The 20441-nt window shown below is 35.9% G+C and overlaps 1 protein-coding gene across 2 annotated transcripts in view; it reads left to right on the top strand.

Annotated features, from left to right (window-relative positions):
* Positions 1 to 20441, top strand: part of ERBB4 (erb-b2 receptor tyrosine kinase 4) — a 1098037-nt gene that overhangs the window by 752251 nt on the left and 325345 nt on the right. For both annotated transcript variants that reach the window (XM_058532926.1, XM_058532927.1), the window contains exon 5: positions 96 to 161. In XM_058532926.1, coding sequence (XP_058388909.1) covers positions 96 to 161 — 66 coding nt within the window. The remainder of the gene's footprint in view (positions 1 to 95; positions 162 to 20441) is intronic.

Below are 20441 nucleotides of genomic sequence, written 5' to 3'. Positions count from 1 at the left end.
TTCTCATACAGGAGCAAGAATATTCCCTTTCAGGAGTTACTCCTTGTCAAAGAGTGAAAGATTATAATGTACGTGTGCTTTTTCCTGCTCTACAGGTGGACGTTGCCATAAGTCTTGTACTGGCCGATGCTGGGGACCCACGGAGAATCATTGCCAGACTTGTAAGTGTTCAACAATGAAAAGCATAGGCTTGAAATGGTCAAATAATTTTAATAATTGATGCTTTTCACACTTCTGGTTATCAAAAACATGAAAATGAGCTTTTGCCTCTTTACAGTATATTTGCTCCCATTCAAGTAAACTACCTATTTTCATTGCTTTCAAGTGAAACATAATATATAATTGCTTCTTATATTTCTTTGTGGTTTCTAGGTTAATGATATCAACAGCACAGGTATGGTGATATTAACTATGACTTCAGAGTCTGTACATCCGAGGAAGCAGGAAATCCAAATGTGTACAAAATGATGATAACTCAATTTCAGGTTAACTGAATATTTTAGTATTTTTCCCAAATGCTTACTTAACCATTCATTCATTAGAAAAAGAAAAAAGAAAAAGACACTATGGACCCACTCTGTTCTAGGCACAGAGATATAAACTATGTGAACTGTGCATATAGATTCACTACTAAATGACAATGTATCTTGCCCTCAGTGTATATTTTTTCTTATATTAGTCATTAAAGTATGAGCTATCATCATGGCTAAGACATATAAAAACAAAGTATACTGAATATGAAGACAAATATCTCATTTTTTTCCATATTCTTAAAGTCCTATGATACTTAAATCAGCACTGAACTTTGTCTAATCTTAAAAATAAATAGTTTCTTTAAAAAAGAAAAACAAAATTCTATATATAAATGGTAAAAACTTCTCTTTCTGCTACAATAATGGCTAAAATAATATATGGAAAACTGTATGGTGGCCACTTGAAATGTATTCATTTTGTTAGCATAGAAGACACATAGAAAATATCTTTAAAAATTTGAACATACAAATATTAGATATATGGAAATTTGTACTGTTGGGTGAAAGTTCAGATATTTCTAATTTGTCTCAGTTCGTGATATTTGTTAGATTCTGTTTCAATAAAGAAATAAAAAATAATTCCTTTATTGTGAGCCATGAAAGAAAAAAGATATAGAAAAAAATATATTCTCAATGGCAAATGATTGCTTAAATTTATTTTTTAAATTCACGGACATTCTCATGTTCAAAACATTCATAGAATATAAAAGAGTATAAAGTAAAAATTTCTTCCTACTTTTGTCCCACCTTTGTCTTCAGCCACCTATAGGCAACAAATGTTATTGACTACTTTTGTGTGTTCTTCCAGAGACAATTTATGTGTACACTAGGAAATATGTATATGTCTCTGCCCATTTTTCACTCAAATGTTAGCATGCTTTGCATGCTATAATGCACCTTGATTTTTTCACTCCACGCATAAGTGCATGAATTTATTTACAATTTTAATTCCTAGAAGTGGTATTTGCAGGGTCAAGGACACGTGTGTATGTAGCTTGATAGAGATCATTACCGTGGAGATCCTGTTCTCTGTTGAGGTTTTGGAAGTTTCCTCTGCCAGGAGCAATGTATGTGAGTGCCTGTTTCCCTATTCCCTGAGCAAAGCAGTGTGTCATCAAAATTTTGATCTTTATCAAAGGGTCAGATGAAACATAGTATCTCAGTGTAGACTTAAACTAACTTATTTAATGGAAACAATGTTTTATGGCAGCTATATTTTGATAAGAATTTTAAGCAGGATTCTAAAGTAAGATTAGATTACAGCGTGAAGTACGTTCACTACAAGATATGTAGGCACTTTTTTAACAGCAAAGAAGTTGAAACCGAGTTGCGCACAATGCTGGATAACATTGGTGTGGCCATTTGCACAAAGTTGAGATCACTAAAAAAATATAAAATAATGGTTGTAATACTTTGTGATGAAGTGTCAAGTAACCATGGAAACTGTTAAAGTGTGCAGAGGTCCACTGGTCCTCTTGTGGCAAAGAACTTCTGAGTCGTCAAACTCAAAAACGAATTTTTACTCACTCACTTATTTTACATAGGTGTCAAAGACACTTCTGGGCTGGCTGCCTGTTGTGGCTGGGCCCCTCTGGAGGGTCCACTCACCCACCCCTGGTCTCTTGGTGGTAGAGGGGACTCCAAGGCCCACCAGGCTTGCCTAGCGCTGTTGAGGGACACGTTAGATGTGGGGGAGGAACGAGCCCAGCTGGACTGCTTTCTGTTGCTAGCCTACGTTTGGGTTCCTTTCATCTGTTGGGTAGAGAGACATAAGATGCCTACTACTGTGTTGTTCCTCCAGTGCTGGATCCCAAACCAGGTTGTCTTCATCTAGACACCTTTCAAAGTTCTCCTTTGCATTATTGCCTTTTGCATTATTTCCACAGTATACCTGCTCTTAGTGGAGGAGAGCAGGGAGAAACCGGTCTATGCGGTCTTTTCTGGACCAGAAGTCCCATATAGTACTTTTAATAAGACCAGTAATAAATAAAATCAAATAAAATTACTTTAATTAATTTCATCCTTGTCTCATTTTATATGTATTTTTGTAAAATACAAAGTTCAGTAGTATAGTTAAATGATTCTTTCATTAATTTTTTTAATGCTGAATGATCATTCTCCAATTGATAGCGAGTATATGAGCTCGAATCATAGAAATCACTGTATTAAGGTAGAATGGAAAAACAACATATATGGATTTTATCCAACTTTGAAAATTAAATTTTCCTTCATACATATAGTGCTCAAAATTCTGAAACTTTTATTTTAATGGATTTGGTTACATTAGTAAAATTTTACAAAAGTAAGTAAAAAGTCATAATTTCCACCAACATCTCTTATTCTTGTAGTAAACAACTTTGGGGATAATTATCAAGCAGCCACCTCTCTTTCTCTGAGAACCATCCCCTTCTAGAGGGGTGAGTCACTGCAGCTCTGTTTGTTCTCTGTGGTGCTCTACCCTTGGTCATAGGGCAGTGTTTCTCAACCGGGGTTGATTCTGCCCTGAGGGGACATTTGATAATGTCTGAACATTTCTGATTGTTCCAACGCTGGGGCACAGGGAGAGGGTAGAACATCTCCTGGCATCTAGTAGGCAGAGGACAGGGATGCTGCTGAACATCCTACAAGACACAGGACAACGTCACCCCACCCCCACCCAGACAAAGAATAATTATTCAGTACAAAATGTGAACAGTACTGAAGGTTGATAAATCCTGTAATAGGAGTAATATTGACCCAGGCTGGGCCAATTAATTTCCAGAGAACTTGGACTTGGGATCCAGAAATGCTGGTTATACTACCTTAGAAACTTGAACTTGAAGAGATACTAAACCTAGTTGAAAGTTTCATTTTTGAACCAAGTTGTTAAGGAACAGCAGAAATAACCAGTCCTCAGTGATGTAGAAGAATAAATTAGTCATGCAGAGGCAAACAAGAACCAGAGAAAGAGAGAGAGTAACAGTTCTTGACAGTTTTTAGCTGCCGTTTCTCTGGGCTTCGTGTGGTCCAGGTGCCATAAGAAACACAATCTTCTTCTAGTACATTTAAATGAGTTTTGTTACTTGCCACCAAGTGGGGGGTGGGAGGGAGTCTTGACTAAGAAAATCATCAAGCCATAGCTCGTGTATCAAATCATCAGCCAAGAAGTTGTTTAATTCACCTAATTTTTCTGCATAGAAATTAAACTTACTCTAATACCCTGAAATTGGCTTAATGGTCACTGTGCATACTCCACTGAGTCTGTCAAATTTACATTCAACAAATATTTACCCATATCTGGTATGTGCAAGTACAAATTTTAAAATAGTGTTTATTTGCATGGATCTTTATAGTTTACAAAAGATTTCCATTTTAAAATTTGTTTTCACATATTGTTTCAATATTCCTGTGAGTTAAACAGGACAGTTATCATTTATCTCACTTTTTTTTTGTGTGTGAAGAAGATCAGCCCTGAGCTAACATCCATGCTGATCCTCCTCCTTTTGCTGAGGAAGACTGGCCTTGAGCTAACATCTATTGCCAATCCTCCTCCTTTTTTTTTTCCCCTTTTTCTCCCCAAGGCCACAATAGATAGTTGTATGTCATAGCTGCACATCCTTCTAGTTGCTATATGTGGGACACTGCCCCAGCATGGCTGGACAAGCGGTGCGTCGGCACGTGCCCAGATCCAAACCCAGGCCACCAGTAGCAGAGCACGCGCACTCAACCACTAAGGCATGGGGCCGGCCCCTCATTTATCTCATTTTATAACTGGGGAAATAGACGGTGAGGACATGACTAAGAGAGTTGTTAAATTTATACAGCTAATACCTGAGATTTCCACCTACTTGCCCTGAATCTAAAGGTAATATTGTTTCCTGTATATCATGTTGTATAGACAGCTTAGTGGGCAAGGACACTGGATTTGAAATCAGCCAGATGATACAAATCCCAGTTGTTTCCACTTCCTATCGTGGGAAAGTGACTTAACCTTTCTAAGTCTCTGTAACCATATCCGTAAAATGGAGATAGTTACATCAGAGAGTTGTTGTTTTGGAATCAAATTCAATGCAATAATGTACTTGAAATGCTTAAATATTTTGTAGCATGTACTAAAGACCTAATGAGTAGTAGCTAATATTTTAAGAAGCTAAAAGAGATACTGTTAGAAAACTTAATCCATCTTAGATCTGAATGAATGGCTGTGGAAATAAAACTCCTCTGGCCAGTTCCACCTTGTGAAGGCTGCTGATATTGATACCAAACCTCTTAATCTCAAGTTCGCACACCTGATGTACAATAAGCCAAACACTGAGACACCGGGTGCTTGGAGATGGAGAAAGGTTTATTCATATTGGCCAAAATGAGAAGGTGGGAGTGTAGGTTCTCTCAAATCTGCCTTAACAAGAGAAGAAAGCAGGGGTTTTTATAGAGCTAAAGGGTGTGGTGGGAGGAGTTTCAGAGAATCAACAGGGCAATCTGTGTTTCTTTCACTCCCAATAAGCCCCTGGGCAATCTGACTTCTGGGCATCACTGGCAGCTGGGGGCTGGGTATCTGGTGATCCTTGAAGGCATGCTCTTTCTTCTGTAAAACAAGCTCATAAATCCTTGTGACCCTTGAGTTACCCCTCAGGTTAAACAGGGAAACAGCAAATTGACAAGATTCCCTTCTTTTCATAACAAGGTTGAAAGTAATCTTATTGAATCTTCTTGGATATTTACGGTAACTCTCAGGTGCCTGGCTTCAATATTGGTGGCTGGGGAATGAAAAAGCAGAAGCTCTGGAGTGAAGTGGAGGCTACTTGCCCTTGACATTGGCTCCTGTTCTTCTCTCTCTCCTTGTCCGAACTACTGAAAGATAAATTACTTATCCGTATTTAAAGAGCCCAACATCCTGAGGAAAATGTATTTTGGAGCTAGTCAAAGATATACTTATTGTACGACCTTATAGAAATATGGTCACGTTTTTTGAGCATTAGACACCGTGAGAGATTCCATAGACATGTAACATACATGATCAAAATTTTTTTAAAAATATAAATTTTTCCGGGCTTCCTTTAGATTTCAGATGGCCCTTCTGTTACTTAAAATATATTACCTACCCTTAGGCCCACCTGAGACACACTTATCTCTGAACACTGACTGAAGTTTTTAAAAATCAGAAAACATAGACTACGGAAATTTTGGATAATATTCTGCTTTTGTTGATTGACTATACAACAGTACATTTTAGGATCTGAAAAACAGAGTCTTATATACTTTACAAATGATTTATTCCCCCTAGGATTGAAATAAATTCACTTCCATGAGGTCTTCTCTGGAGATATTCAACTTAATGATTTAACAAATATTTCCTTATTTTTTATGGATAATTATTCTTTGAGACTTTCCATACGTTAAAGAAGGCAAGGAAACTTAGCTCCACCTCAGCTAAGGAAACTGAAATTAAGAATACATTGCATTCACCAAACAATATCAGTGTTGACATCTTCCCACAAGTGTCTCCTCCAGAAACAGCAAATGTACCAGGAACTATCCTCTGTGTCGCTGAATGGCGAGAAGTCACAGTAAAGACAAATTATTCAGGCTCTGGGAGGACAAATCCATGATAATGAACGTCTTGTTAGGGTGAAATGAAGCAAAGAGTAGTGATTAGTGTGAAAACATCTTTGAATAGAGAAAGGGGGACACAAAAATGCTGGTTACAAAAATGGTAAGCTTGAGGGGGGGTCTTCAGGGGTCAGAAGTTCTAAAGAGAAGAAATGAGGAAGAGATTTTTGGTTTTGTTTTTAACAGATTTAGTGAAATGGAAGGAGAGTGTTAAACTGACAGCTTACTATGGACAACAGCTCACTATGCATACATATAGAAATTTTAGGAAAATTTGGTAAATTTTTATTAAAATTTAGTAACATTTGTAACTTATTTGTGTACTGGTTTGGGTGCTACAGTTATCTTTGATTTCATGCTGACTAACTTGTGTGTCATTGTTCCTCTATAGCATTTAAGAATGTTCAGACTAGAAACTCCGGAATCAGCATTATTTTTAAAATGTTTTTCTAAAACGTAAAATATTTTTCTAAACAAATTCCTAAAAAGAAAAAAACATAGATAAGCCGAAGAAATTTTATAAATACTAAAGTAAGTATATTGTGCTTGTAGAATTCTAGCTAAGTGTGCCCTTCTGTTTTACTCATGAGTTTGATTTTCTAAAGTGACTTGAATTCATTCTTCATAAATCCTTTTTGATGTGAGAGCATCATGACCCTATAAACCCAACAGGACTATTTCTCACATAGTCGCAAAAGGTCAAAATAGCACTTATGATGGGGTACTCAGAGCTGCATTATGTGTGCAGCAGCGACTCAGACTTGAAAGTACTTTGAAGCTCACTTAAATCGTGGCCGCATCGCTCCGCAGCACAGCTTAAGAAAATTGATTCAGTGGATTAATGTAGTCATGTCAGGGGAGACAAACTTATCTGCTCTGTGGAGTCTGAAACTTACAGAAGTATTATTTAGCAGGCTTACTGGTAAGAATGACAACTCTCTCTATTCGTAAGAACTGAGTCCTAAGGTCTGAGCTCTATGGGTTTAGGTGTGAGAGAGACTAAGCTTTAAGAAATAAATAATAATGATTAAAGGAACAAAGTTATCTCTGTCCCTGCAAGATATATGAAGCACATTTATCTCATTTAAAATAGATACTGCATGTCCTTTTTTTATCTTTAAGCGCAATATCGGGCCAGCTCTCTCCAGCCTCCTGTAATCAGGAAGGGCGGTTGTTTGATTTTACACATCTCTTTTGTGCTCCTAGACCTGGTGTCACTACAGTGAGGCGCTCCTTTTTGACGGAAGCATATATCAGAATATTACAGTTTGCTTCCCCCTCACCTTTCCACACATTTTGCGTTAAAGTAGTTGTAATTGTCTTCAACTGCTGGTTGCATAATGAAAATTTCCTCGGCTGATTACCACTCAATATACTCTCAGTCTTCGAAGTTGCTTTACAAGCAACATTTCTTGCTTAAAAACTAATTGAAAAATGTAAGGGCATTTGACAATAAGTTAAAAAATCGTTTGTCTCCTAAACCAAAGTATCACTCCGCAGAAAGTAATGAGGAAATTCATGCTTCTGGAGTGAACAGATATACTTCTGACCCTGAAATGTCCATTAAGTTGATTAAAACTAAGGCATTATTTTAACTGAAGGAAAACTTCAGGTGGAATTCACCCCTTCCTCCTACAGTATTCTTCCTAGTTAGATTATCTCAAAATCATTTTTTAATTAAAAATAGAATAGCATTGAAATGAATACAAGCAATGTATTTGCTCTGTTGTAGATAATTGTGAATGGAGGCTATTGCTATGTTGGCAAAGTAAAAACTTTTTCCAAACAACACTTTATGTCATTTATTGTTTCTATGCAGATACTATAGAACATGGTAGGAAAATTTAGAAATTATTTAGCATTTTTCTCAGGAATTTATTATGCTTGTGCACAAAGAAAATTACTTTCATTAGTTGCAATATATTTAAAACTTTCAGTTTAATAATAGGGAAAAAAAGAGAGCAAACTTTGGCCTGGCTTATAGATTCTACTCACTTCTAGGGCAATTTTAGAAATATATATATATTTAGAAATATATATATATATATCCTTTATATATATCCTTTTATTCGATCGTAAATATATCTGGAGCTTCTTTGAAGTGAATATTAAAATCGAACAAAATAATATATATTTTTCTTCCTCAAAATTTCAGCAAGAAAATGTAGCAACTCAAAATTAAATTGTCCTTTTTTCCATGAAAGTTTCCTGTAGATTGTAAAACCAAAATGACAAATTATGAAAATAATAAACTAATTATACTTGCAAGCATGCATACACATACAATTTGTCTAACGTGTAATTGTATTTACAATCTTTGTGGAACAAATGTTTAAAAAGAAGTTACCGATGTGGTAAATGTCCAGTTAGAGCAGAGAAAAGCAACTGGGAGGTAATGGGAAGGAGAAAGAGCTGAGCTGGCAGGCTAGATCAATCAGGATAGCAGTGAGCCTTTGTAAAAGCCAATATCCTTAATTAAAATCCTGGTATTTTACTAATAACTTTGCATGTCCATAAGCTTTCTTATTGATTTCAATTATTTCCTATTTTCCTTTTTTTTTGATTTGTAGTTTCTGGAGATATTGTGAAATTAAGGGAAACACTACAATGGACTGATTACTTGCATACATTTCTAAAATTATACCCATCTAAAACATTTCCAAAAGTGACTCAATAATTTACTTGTAGAAGATGAGAGAAAAATCTCCCCTAACATGCTGTTCATTTTGATATAAGTTGATAATATTTGTTGTGATTTGATGACCTTTCTAAAAGATTAACAAGAACAGGATGTTTTCCATTTTAACTACAAGCGATACAGTTATTTGAAATGCTCTGTATAATACAGTGTAATGTGAGTCAGTAGATATCACTTAATACCATGTGAAAGGCTCGAGAGATGTAAGGAAGTATATAAAACTGTGCCTGTTCTCTGGAAATGCTCTGGTACAAGGCAAAGATGAAGAATGTTTGAAAAGGTCAAAAAGAATATTGAACTGGGGGCATCAGGAGACAGGAGATGTAGTCCTAGCTGTAAACTATCTCAATTTCAAGAACCTCAGTTTCTTTAAGTTCCCTCATCTATGCAATGAAAAGATTGAAAAATATGATTTCTATTCATACTTCCTTGCATGGTTAGGATATTTGCCTGTGTGTATGTGTGTGTGTGTGTGTGTGTGTGTGTGTGTGTGTTGTGAGCAGTGATTGGCTATAGTTATAGATGCTATAGATATAGAAACATAGTTTGGGGAATTGTTTTGTGTCGGTTTCAGCCTATTGGTAGCGATGCTCTTCATTAGGAGGCCTGAGGTACTCACTTGGGCCCATACTACTTGTGGTGAACCCCACAGACATTTTCCAAACCAGAGCCAACCTTATGGCTGGACCCTTGTTGTTCTTATTGTGACTGCAAGGCATACCTCAGCAACAACCATCAGGGAACTTAGAAAAAACAAGGTTTATTATTCACAGATCCTGAAGGGTACATGGCAGGTCCTATGGCCACACTATGAGGTCATGGGAAGAAAGAGAGAGAAACTGCGGTCCTGGGGTTCTGCCTTTATTGGAGTTGAGGGTGGGGGCATAGAGTTTCACAAATTCACTCTTTATTGGCAAATTTAATACATGACAGCAGGAATTAGGGTGCAGGATTGGAAGAGTAGAGTCACTTAAAAGGTCAGTTATCTAGGTTACCCAGGGCTTTCTAAAAGGGGAACTTCATCAGTGGAGACAGCCTGGCTTCTTATCTAAGTGTTTCCCTAGTAGCTGTCTCATACAGCTAGCAATATGTTTATTAGAGATGGATATTTTTCTTTCTTTTTTTCTTTTTTTTTTTTTTTTTTTTGCTGAGGAAGATTCACGAGGAGCTAACATCTGTTGACAGTCTTCCTCTTTTTGTATGTGAGCTACCACCACAGCATGGCCGCTGACGAGTGGTGTAGGTCTGCACGTGGGAACCAAACCTGGGCCACCAAAGCCGAGCATGCCGAACTTAACCACTAGGCTACCAGGGCTGGCCCCGAGATGGATGTCTTTGAAATGGATGACTTGGCAATCAAAAGATTAATGTCAGGCACTTACACTGCAGGAATGCAAACTGGGGTTCAGTGGAGGCAGGTAATCTAATCAGCAAGATCAGAGAGTGAATGCTACACATGGGAAGGGTTATTGAGAGGATATTGAGGAGAATAGTCAGAGATATCTGGAAATGTTACCATCCCAAGATGAGAAGACTTGTACTGTGAAAGTGTCAATTCTTCTAGAATTGTACTATACATTTAACCATCTCCAATCAATTCCCAATTTTTTATTTTTAATTGAATAAAAATCATCTAAATTACTTCTGGAAAATACGTTTGATAAAATAGCCAGACATTTGAAAAACAGAGCGGTATGGAAGGATTTTCCCCATCAAGTATTAAAATGTTATAAATTAATAATTATTAAAATAGTAAGGTACTAGTTCAGAATGGAATTGGCTCAGTGGACTCTAATAGAAAGTCCAGATGAGGCTAAAGTCTATACAGTAATTTAGTTTTTATAAATTTGGCATTTTTTAAAAAAATGGTGAAAGCATAGATTATTCAATAAATAGTGTTGGAATAAATGATTCACAGTATGGAATAAAATAAAGTTAGATCCCTACCATGAAACAAAAGACATGAGATGAATGAGATGAATTGTACATTAAAAGTTTAAAAAGTATGAGATAAACTATAGATTATATATGGATTAGAGACTAAAAGTCAAAAAACATGAAATAACTGAAAGTCTAGAAAAAATATAGGTAGAAATTATGGGATAATGAAGGTCTTGTTTAACATGATATAAAAGATACAAATTAAAAAAGAAGAAAAAGATGATTTCAACTGCATTATAGTATTTTGTATTTTTACAACAAAACGTTTTCAACACATTTAAAAGAATTGAAAATGTACACAAGAAATTTGTAAAAAATGTCTTGCTTCATTATAATCAATGACATAAACGTTTTAAAAACTAAGTATTTGCACGATTAGATTGTCAAAATTAAAAACAATGATAATTCCTAGTAGGATGAAAGTATGGTGACAGAATCAGTCTCGGTTACTGTCTCTAACTACTTTTGGTTGTATATTTTATGCTCTTTTTGTTTTGTTTTGTTTTTGAGGAAGATTGGCCTTGAGCTAACATCTGTTGCTGGTCTTCCTCTTTTTCTTTTTTCTCCCCAAAGCCCATACATAGTTGTATATTCTAGTTTTAGGTCCTTCTAGTTCTATGTGGGATGCTGCCTTAGCATGGCTTGATGAGCGGTGACTAGGTCCGAGTCCAGGATCCGAACCAGTGAACCCCAGGCCGCCAAGGCGGAACGTGTTAACTTAACCACTATGCCACTGGGGCATAGTGGTTTATTCTCTTTAACTGTTATACTACCAGGGAACTCTAACAGGGAGGTCAAGTATGTATAGACACCCTGCAATTTACATTGGTCATTGCTGTGGTCGGAGAATAAACATTTTTTTTTAATTTTGCATATCTGTAGTTACATGTATTTCTCTAAAAATGTGTATTGTTTATGTAATTTCAGAATTTTAAAAAAGGAAAGAACAACGAAAACATTACACTGTCTTTATTACAAGACTCTGTAATTTTGGGGAGTGTCCAAAGTTTTGTCCACATCAGAGAGATGATAATTTCTTTTAACAATATATTAATATTGCATAAAAGCTTTAATATGTATAGATATACTGTTTTCTGTAATTATATTGCTTGAAGAGGATCCCAAATGTTGTTTCATACTGGCCCGCAGTTTAACATATGGCCACGTAGGAGAAATTCAGACTTAACTGCTCCAAATTTCTGGTGATGATGGTGGGGAAAAAAAGCACAACTCTCTGGGAATCGTCGATCTCAAGGGTGCAGCCCTGGAGGGAATGCACTGTGGCAGGCACAGTTGGGCAATGATTTTCCATAGCCTCCGGCATCCTAAAACTTCAGAAAAAGGAAATTTTATCTCCAGTGGCTCTAAGTTCCTAAATTCATTAGAAGGCCAGTTTGCTGCACGTACGTAAAAGGAGCACTAACACTAGTCTCTCTCACTCCTATTTTGACATTTGTCTTTGCGATTGAGCAGTGCTTTCAAACTTCTGGTTGCAACTCACTAGTGGATTGAAGTCACTTAGTCGGATCCTGACCAGCATTAAATTTTTATTGAAATAGGACAGATTGGAATAAAACGGATCAGATTAGAATAGAATAGAAGAGACAGTATTCAAATGCTTTGCACATAATTAGGGTCCATATAATTCCTTAACGTTTTCATCATGTATGTGTGGACTGAGCCTTGATGTAAAATATTGTTTGTTATCTAAATTGTGATGGAAAAAAGTTTGAAAAACACTGCAAAGGAGCATCATTTGACTTTTGGGCAGGCATGATGACCTTTTTAACAAAATAACCCTCAAATATATGTTCTATGAGAGGAAAAGTAGTATTCTGAAAACATTCTTCCTCACACGTTTGAAGCATGTGTTCGTGATGTAACTCTTAGGTGGTTCCACTTCAAAATTCTTTGTTATTACTGAGATATGGAGTTAATGTTGGCCCTATCTGGGCCTCAGTTTCCTCCTCTGTAAAATCAGTAGGTTGAACTCAGTCACATTTAAGTTTCCATAAAATTCTATATATAAAATAATCTTACTTCTATGGCTTTTGTCATAAGTTTGAAGAGTATTTGGGTAACATCTCAGTGTTCATTACTCATCACTCATAATTGTGTTGTTAGTTAAAATGACTCCAGAACAAATTATTTTTCAAGAGTGTAAAGCAGATATGCATAGATCATTTTAGTTATTCAATGTTGTATTTAAAATAGTTTCTGGAACTACCTTCCTCCTACCCCCACCCTCTTTGGTCTTTAAATTTAGACACATTGTTTGTAGCTCTTAATGTAAACGTAATAGTGAAGATATATAGGAGTCTGGAAACTAATTTGAAATGCTACTTTATAATAACTTAATATATGACCTAAGATAAACTAGTTCAATATTTTTAAATGTTAACTTCTTCATCTGTAACACTGGGATAATTAACTTACCCTGCCAAATGCATAGGTTATTTCATATTACAGGGTTTTTTTTAAAAATTCACATAATATTCAAGTGTGTAGAGTTAAGAGTAATGATGTATCTCCATCAGTGAGCATCCTTTTCCCAACCTACATTTTTCCATAAAGTGATTACTTTACAGTAGCAAGTTTGGTATATATGTGTGCATTCAAGTGTATATTCACGTAAGTATATATAAATTTTGGGATTTCATTTTACAAAAACGGTTATACTATATCTATTCTTCTATCATTTACTTTTATTTCATTGTACATTATATTTTCAAAATCCTTTCACTTCAGCAAATAGAGACCAACTTCATTCTTTAATGTTATAGGAGTTTCCCAAGTTATTGATGTGCTTTAACTGATTTGCCCAATTTCTATTAGGACATTTAGGTTACATTCTATTAGTCTCAGTTACAACCAATGAATATTTTTACATACATATTTGTCCACGTGTGCACATTCTTCTATAAGTCAGCTTTTTAGGAATAGAATTGCTTGGTCACATGTGAATTTACATACACAAATTTGATAAAAAGAGACAAATTCCTCTTCAAAAATCTTATATCAATTTAGACACATGCCAATAGTTTGCCCAATTTTTTACCCACATCAAAACTAGATATCTTTTTTTCATTTAAGAATTATATATAGAACAAGCATATTTCCTTGTCTTAATTTATAGTTCCTGGATTATAACTGAGGTTGAACATCTTTTTACATAATTATTGACCATTTCAAAATATTTTTCTTTAATTTTCCATTCATAGTCTTTGCTCAATTTTCCTACTGCATTTAGCTTTTTAAGACTTCTTTACATATAATCAGTGTGAATCCTTGTATATTATAAATATCACAAATATTTAAAGTATCTCCAGAGAGTAACAATGTGGAAACCTCAATGTGCTATGCGAATCATTAAGGTGGTTTCCAACTGACTGTGTGTTAGGATCTGCTTCTTCCAAAGAAGATCTGTCTGTATGGTGAAGTTATGGCAATCTATATATCTATATCTATGTCTATATCTACATAATCTATCTCCATATGTCTATGCCAATGTCAATATCTGTATCTATATCTATGTCTATATTTTTATCATCTATGTCATCTATCTCTATGTCTCAATCTATATATGTATGTATGTTATTGGTTTATATCATTATGTAAGTAGATGTTAATAATGCATAGTATCTTTGAAATTCTCTGATGTTTTCTCATCATAGGTTGTTTGCATACTTGCTTGTGTGTGACTATTCTCAAGCATTTATTAGTGTTTTTAAAGTGCCAGGTACTGTGCTGAGGTTTGAAGATAAAAGGTGTATACAAATTGCTTTGTACTCTCAAGATTTTGTATTCACGGTATAGTCACAGAAGTACCAATTACAGTACAATGGGGTGAGTGCTTTAATAGAAGTCTAATGACATGAAGTGAGGTCACCAAGAGGAAGTGGGAGGGGGATGTATGGTAAGGGGTTCCTGGTAAGAGATTCAGTGACGGGTTAACAAAAGATTTTTACTGAGTTGACCCTTGAAGAATGTGTAGACATCAAATAGGCAGAGGAGGAATCTAAAACACACCATACAAAGAACCAGGATGAGAAGGAGGAAATATATGAAATAGACGATAGAATTTGTAATGAGGCTTGGTAACCAACTGATTTGGTGCTGAGGGAAAGAAGAGGAGAAATTTGAGTTGAATTCCAAGTTTGAAGTTGGAGCAATTGAATCAATGATGGAAATAGTCACTGAGACAGAGAATGTAGGAGGGGGATTGTGTTGTAGCTAGATTGAGGACGGAAATAAAGGAGCTTAGTTATGTCTTTTATGAGTCTTAGATATCCCTTATTCATCCAAGTAGAATTTTCCAATAAATAACTAGTTACTAGGCAGAAACTCAGATGCGCTATTTAGAGATATCATGAAGAAGGGATGGAGATATATGTTTGAGATATATGTCAGAAAATATGTGTTTTATAGGCGATTCTTGCAAAATGCTTGGCTCTCTGAGGGTAATGAAGAATATGAGGTAAAGGGAGGATTATTTTTTAAACTTATTTTAAATATGACAGTCTTGGAGTATTGGGATGAAGAAATGGCCAGTAAAGAAAGAGGCTGATTATAGAATACAGAATATAAATAATTTACAATGCAAACATTTGGACTTGAATATTATGGGCCTGGGCCACCAAGAGCTCGGGAATAGCCTAAATCAGGAAAAAGAATATCCCTTCATCTGACACAGAAACAAAGTGAATGAGTGTGGGTTTGGATGAAAAAAAATTTTTTCACATCAGAAGGGAGCACGTTAATTTAGATGAGTATCTAGTTTTCAGTTTTCTAGTGCTATTAAACGTAGTATCTCTCCTTGCGTTTCAGCATCATTTAGTATTTTAATTCTCACGTTGATTATTAGAGATGGGCTCTGCTGTGAGATGAAGAAACTAACACCTGCCTGGAAAACCCTGAAGAGGTAGTGAAATCTCTTAGAGATGAATGGACATTATTTGGGATTTATCCATAGGCAAGTTGGTTTATCTGGATTTCAGTTTCCTCGTCAATAAAATGAGAAATGTAGACCAGATAGCATTCATTAGTCCAACAAATATTTATTCATTTCTTACTGGATGTGAGGCTCTGTCCTTTCCATTTTAATATTCTGTGATTATTTTCATCACAAAATTGGCAACATTTTTTTGGCCAACTTGAGAAGGAAACTCATCCAGATGTGTAATGAGTGAGAGATTATTTTTGTTCCCGTCTATTGATATTTTGGATGAAGAACTAGGATAAGTCAAAGAGATAGGCTTGTTGTTTTTTTCATCAAGTCTAGAAACAGAGATGTGTGGTCTACTATAATGGGAAGTGATTTTGAAAAGGTGAATGCCAACTTTTACTCATTTTTTGGTTTGTGACAGGTCCATGATATGATGATTCCAATTTTTGATTACTTTATCTCCATGTTTTTGTGGACTGTAATGTATAGCCTTCAATTCTGATGTAAAAATATATATTTTAAAACACTCTTTATGGTTTCCTTGTGCCGATTCATATGCTTCCTTTTTTTTTTTTTTGTGAAGAAGACCAGCCCTGAGCTAACATCTGCCAATCCTCCTCTTTTTTGCTGAGGAAGACTGGCCCTGGGCTAACATCCAATGCCAATCCTCCTCTTTTTTGCTGAGGAAGACTGGCCCTGGGCTAACATCCGTGCCCATCTTCTTCTACTTTATGTAGAAGGGACGCCACCACAGCATGGCTTAATAAGCGGTGCGTTGGTGCGCGCCTGGGATCCGAACCGGCGAACCCCGGGCCGCTGCAGCGGAGTGCGCGCACTTAAATGCTTGTGCCACCGGCCGGCCCCAATGCGCTTCCTTTATTATCTTGAAAACCATGTCTACAGTTCTATGAGAAATATGTTCAAACTCATACTCACTCTCAAGAATATTTTTATAGTTAGTGTAATAGGGCCATATTTTTTTTTTTTTTTTTGACTCGACTCACAAACTTTGGTAATGTTAACAACCTATTAACAAGGGAAAATTCCCCGGTGGCCAAGAAGGTAGTTAAAATCACCTTCAAGGTCCCTCAATGAATCATTGAGCATGTCTTTACAAAATAGCTTGAATACAATAAGTGAGTAAAGCAGCAAGTGATGAAGAATGGATTAGACAAGATTCCTTTCCTACTTGGCACAACTAACAATAGTGTCATGCCATGGCCCATGGGTCTCCAGGGATTTATCTGGGACAAGCGTCAAACCTGATTTGTAGCTGCCAAAATCTGGTCATACTTTTATTAACTGACTCTGAATGTCGTTTCAGGAAGGGCTTTGAGGCTATTTGCCATGTTTTTCAGGTGAACTATAGCGGTTGTTGCACTTAGGATTAAACAGTTATGTTACCTGTAAGAGTGTACACCTCATGGTATGGCCTAGCCAGTTCCTTTGGTGTAGCTACCACCAGACTAATTTGGAATTAGGAATAAAAGATAATCTGTTACATTTTTTCTTCTGTGATGTGAAAATGGGTATGATTGTGGCAGTCTGGAAGGCCCAGAGACTTTGTCAGAAATCTACTTTGCTAGATTCAATTATTTTTTAAAAAATCGCACATCTTCTCTGAGAGCCTCTTCCAATGTGTTAGACCTTATGTTGTTGTTGAAAATAATTGAAAAATCCTTAAAGTGAAAAATTCCTTCCCTGTCCAAATCAGGATTCATTCTTGTATATCCTGAGGCCTCACTCTGTGTGGTAACAATTATTGTCTTAATTAGTCTTAGATCTGATGTAAGATGGGAAGCAGCAGTCCAGCTGAAGACCCGTCTCCACCTCTGCCTTCCCATCTAAATAAAGGCTTTACCTTTCCTGGAGTAACCTCTCATTAGGAAGAAGAGTGTGTGTTAGAGCAAAGGTTTCAAAATGTTGGTTTATAAAGGCTCCTTGATGAAAACTTGGGGCTCCCAATAAAAAAATGAATTTTCCGGCCCCTTCCCCAGACTTACTGAATCAGAATGTAGGAGGAGGGTCAGGCATCTTTATTTTAAATCTTCCTATGTGATTCTTAGAGTCTACCTGATACTGGACCTACAAATGTGTTCATTTATTCTCCTTTGGGAGAATGAATCGTAGTGTATAGCTTGATGTCGGTTTCATTAAACTTGATTCTCTACACAGTTCAGCATGCTCTAGAAGTAATGCGTACTCTTGGATCATATATGAGCTTTATTTGTTTCCTTTAAAGTATATCCTGATGATAGTAGCTTTCTAAAAGCGCATTACACAACCCAAAGTGTTCATTTTTCATTCACAATTTCACCATTCATAGGCATAAATATTGGATGGTAGAGCTAGAGAGTACCTCTAGAGAGCATTTCATCAAGCCCCCTGTCTTTAATGAAGTGAATGTCTAAAGCATGCAGAAGAGATTGCCCTTACATACTGACAAATAAAGACTCAAGAAGCCCATTTAGTAGCCCATTACCGTGTTTCTATCACTCTAAATGTCAGTAAATTCTTCTTCACATCCACCCCAAATCAACTCTGCTTTAACCCAAGCATTTTTCTTCCTGTTCAAACCTCCAAGTGTGTAACTGAAAACAGCCTAACGTTAAAACCATTCATTGAAGTATGATCTATTTAATGGACATGATGTGTTTCATGGACACAGTTCGTCGAAATTTGGTCAATAAACAGAAATAATATAGGCAGAATAGAGGTGCGGGTCGTTGAATACTAATTGAAATAGAATAAAATAAAAATAAAACAAATATGGTTACAAATGTGCTTAGCAATAGGGTTGGGGGCTGCTCAGAATACTTTTCAAGCAGATGGCTGCTGGGTGAGAGAAGGGCGTACTTTTCTAGCAGTCTCTTACTTATCTGACCCTTTTGCCTTCAGATTCAGCCAAGCAGCATTTCTGCCCCTACACGAAGTCTTTCTCCTCCCAAATCTTCCTACCTGCTTGCACATTGATTTTGTTTGGCTTATCTCCCAATTGGTGATAGAAGTCTTAACAACACAAATAGGAAATTAAAGCAAGAGGTCAGTCAGTGGGATTAAGTTTCAGACAAAAAAAAAAAAAAAATCAGTCAATCAGTCAGATGGTGTAAATAACCTAGAGTTTTCCCCATTTTCACTGGATAGAGTAATGGCTCTCAACTCTGGGCTGCATTTTGGAATCACCTGAGGAGCTTATTAAACGTATCAAATCCTAGAACATCGCAGGTAATTTTGATTTAATAGGAATTAGGCGATTCCCGGGCATCTTTTTCAAAGTACTCTCTATCCTGCTACTCAAAATGGGGTCTTTGGACCAGCAGGCAGTAACACCACCTGGGTACTTATTAGAAATGGACAGTCTTGGTCCGCTGAAAAAGACTAAATCAACATCTTCCTTTACACAAGAGCCCTCATATTAAAATTTGAAAGGCTCTGTTAGATGACCTAATATACAGCCTGGATTTAGAACCACTTAGAGGAAGTGAAGAGAATCAAAAAGTACGGAGGGTGAGGAGACAGAGGAGGTGAGGAGGGAGGAAGGAGATGGGGAGGAGGAAGAAAGCAGCAGAGTGTAAAGAATGGGAAGAAGACGCTTACAAAGACGTTGCCTAAATTTAGCCTCGTTTATTTTTTAATAAGTAGAGATCTTTTTGTCTTGTCGTTGTGATGTCGGTGCTGTTTTGCCTCATTTATGAATATTCTCCTTTTTGTTACTCAAAGGAAGCAACAATAAATATTTGATTAGTAAATTGCCAAACTTCTTCCAATAAAATAAATTTGTTCTAAGGGAGTAACTTGAAGCGTGGTTATTATATATTTAAAGAAGTAATTAAGCCATTGTTTTTATTAGTGAGACACTGATATGATAAAACTACTTAGAAATACTTTAATTTTTTGAGGTGATAGATATTCTCTCAGCAGCACCCCCTTACTCTGGAATGTTTAGTTCCTTACACTCTACCCAACTGATTCTCATGGATATTTTGAATGAATCCCCATTCCCAATTTCAAGTTTACTGATACTAATATAAGAAGCATTTTAACTTCCCAAGTTTTACCTTTTATATTTAACAATTACAGCTAGTGATGTACCACCAATGAACAAGCTAGTTAAAATTCAACTCAAATATTTTAATGCACCCAATGAAGCAATTTAGAAAGTATACTAAATACAGGGGAGAAATTCTAATGAAATAATGCTCAAGCAAGGATGGAAATTAATATAACCAAAGCAATTATAAGTTAATGTTCCCATGGAGGCTAAGTGAGTTACCTCATTGATTTCAGGAACTGTTTTTTTGTTTTTTTGTTTCCATCACAATAAAATGAGTATAGTTTGATGTGTTTAATTCATATTAAGTCATGCTTAATGCCATTAAGTAGATTGTGCAAAGGGAATGTTTTCTTTCTAAAAACAAATCTCACGTAACAATGTGAAAGAATGTTTCTTAACTGTGTCACATCACTGTTTAGAGATTAAGCTTATTGTTTTGTTCTTTTACTTACTTATGTTATTATCTGTCAAGCAAACACTTCCAAATATATTTCATGCTTACTGAACTTTCAACTGGAATTAAGGCATGTGAAAACCATGATAGTAAAAAGTGCTAGTTTTAGTGTAGAATGTATCGTACTTTTTATTTTTAAAATCAGTTGTAGACTATTTTTTGCAGCCAATGCCATAATTCCCTTTTAATATCTTAAAGCAAAATTTTAAAAAGTTATGACTTAGAGG

This window comes from Diceros bicornis, chromosome 37 (assembly GCF_020826845.1).
Source record: "Diceros bicornis minor isolate mBicDic1 chromosome 37, mDicBic1.mat.cur, whole genome shotgun sequence".
NCBI classification, from domain to species: Eukaryota; Metazoa; Chordata; class Mammalia; order Perissodactyla; family Rhinocerotidae; genus Diceros; species Diceros bicornis.
This window is presented reverse-complemented; position numbering and strand designations above follow the sequence as displayed.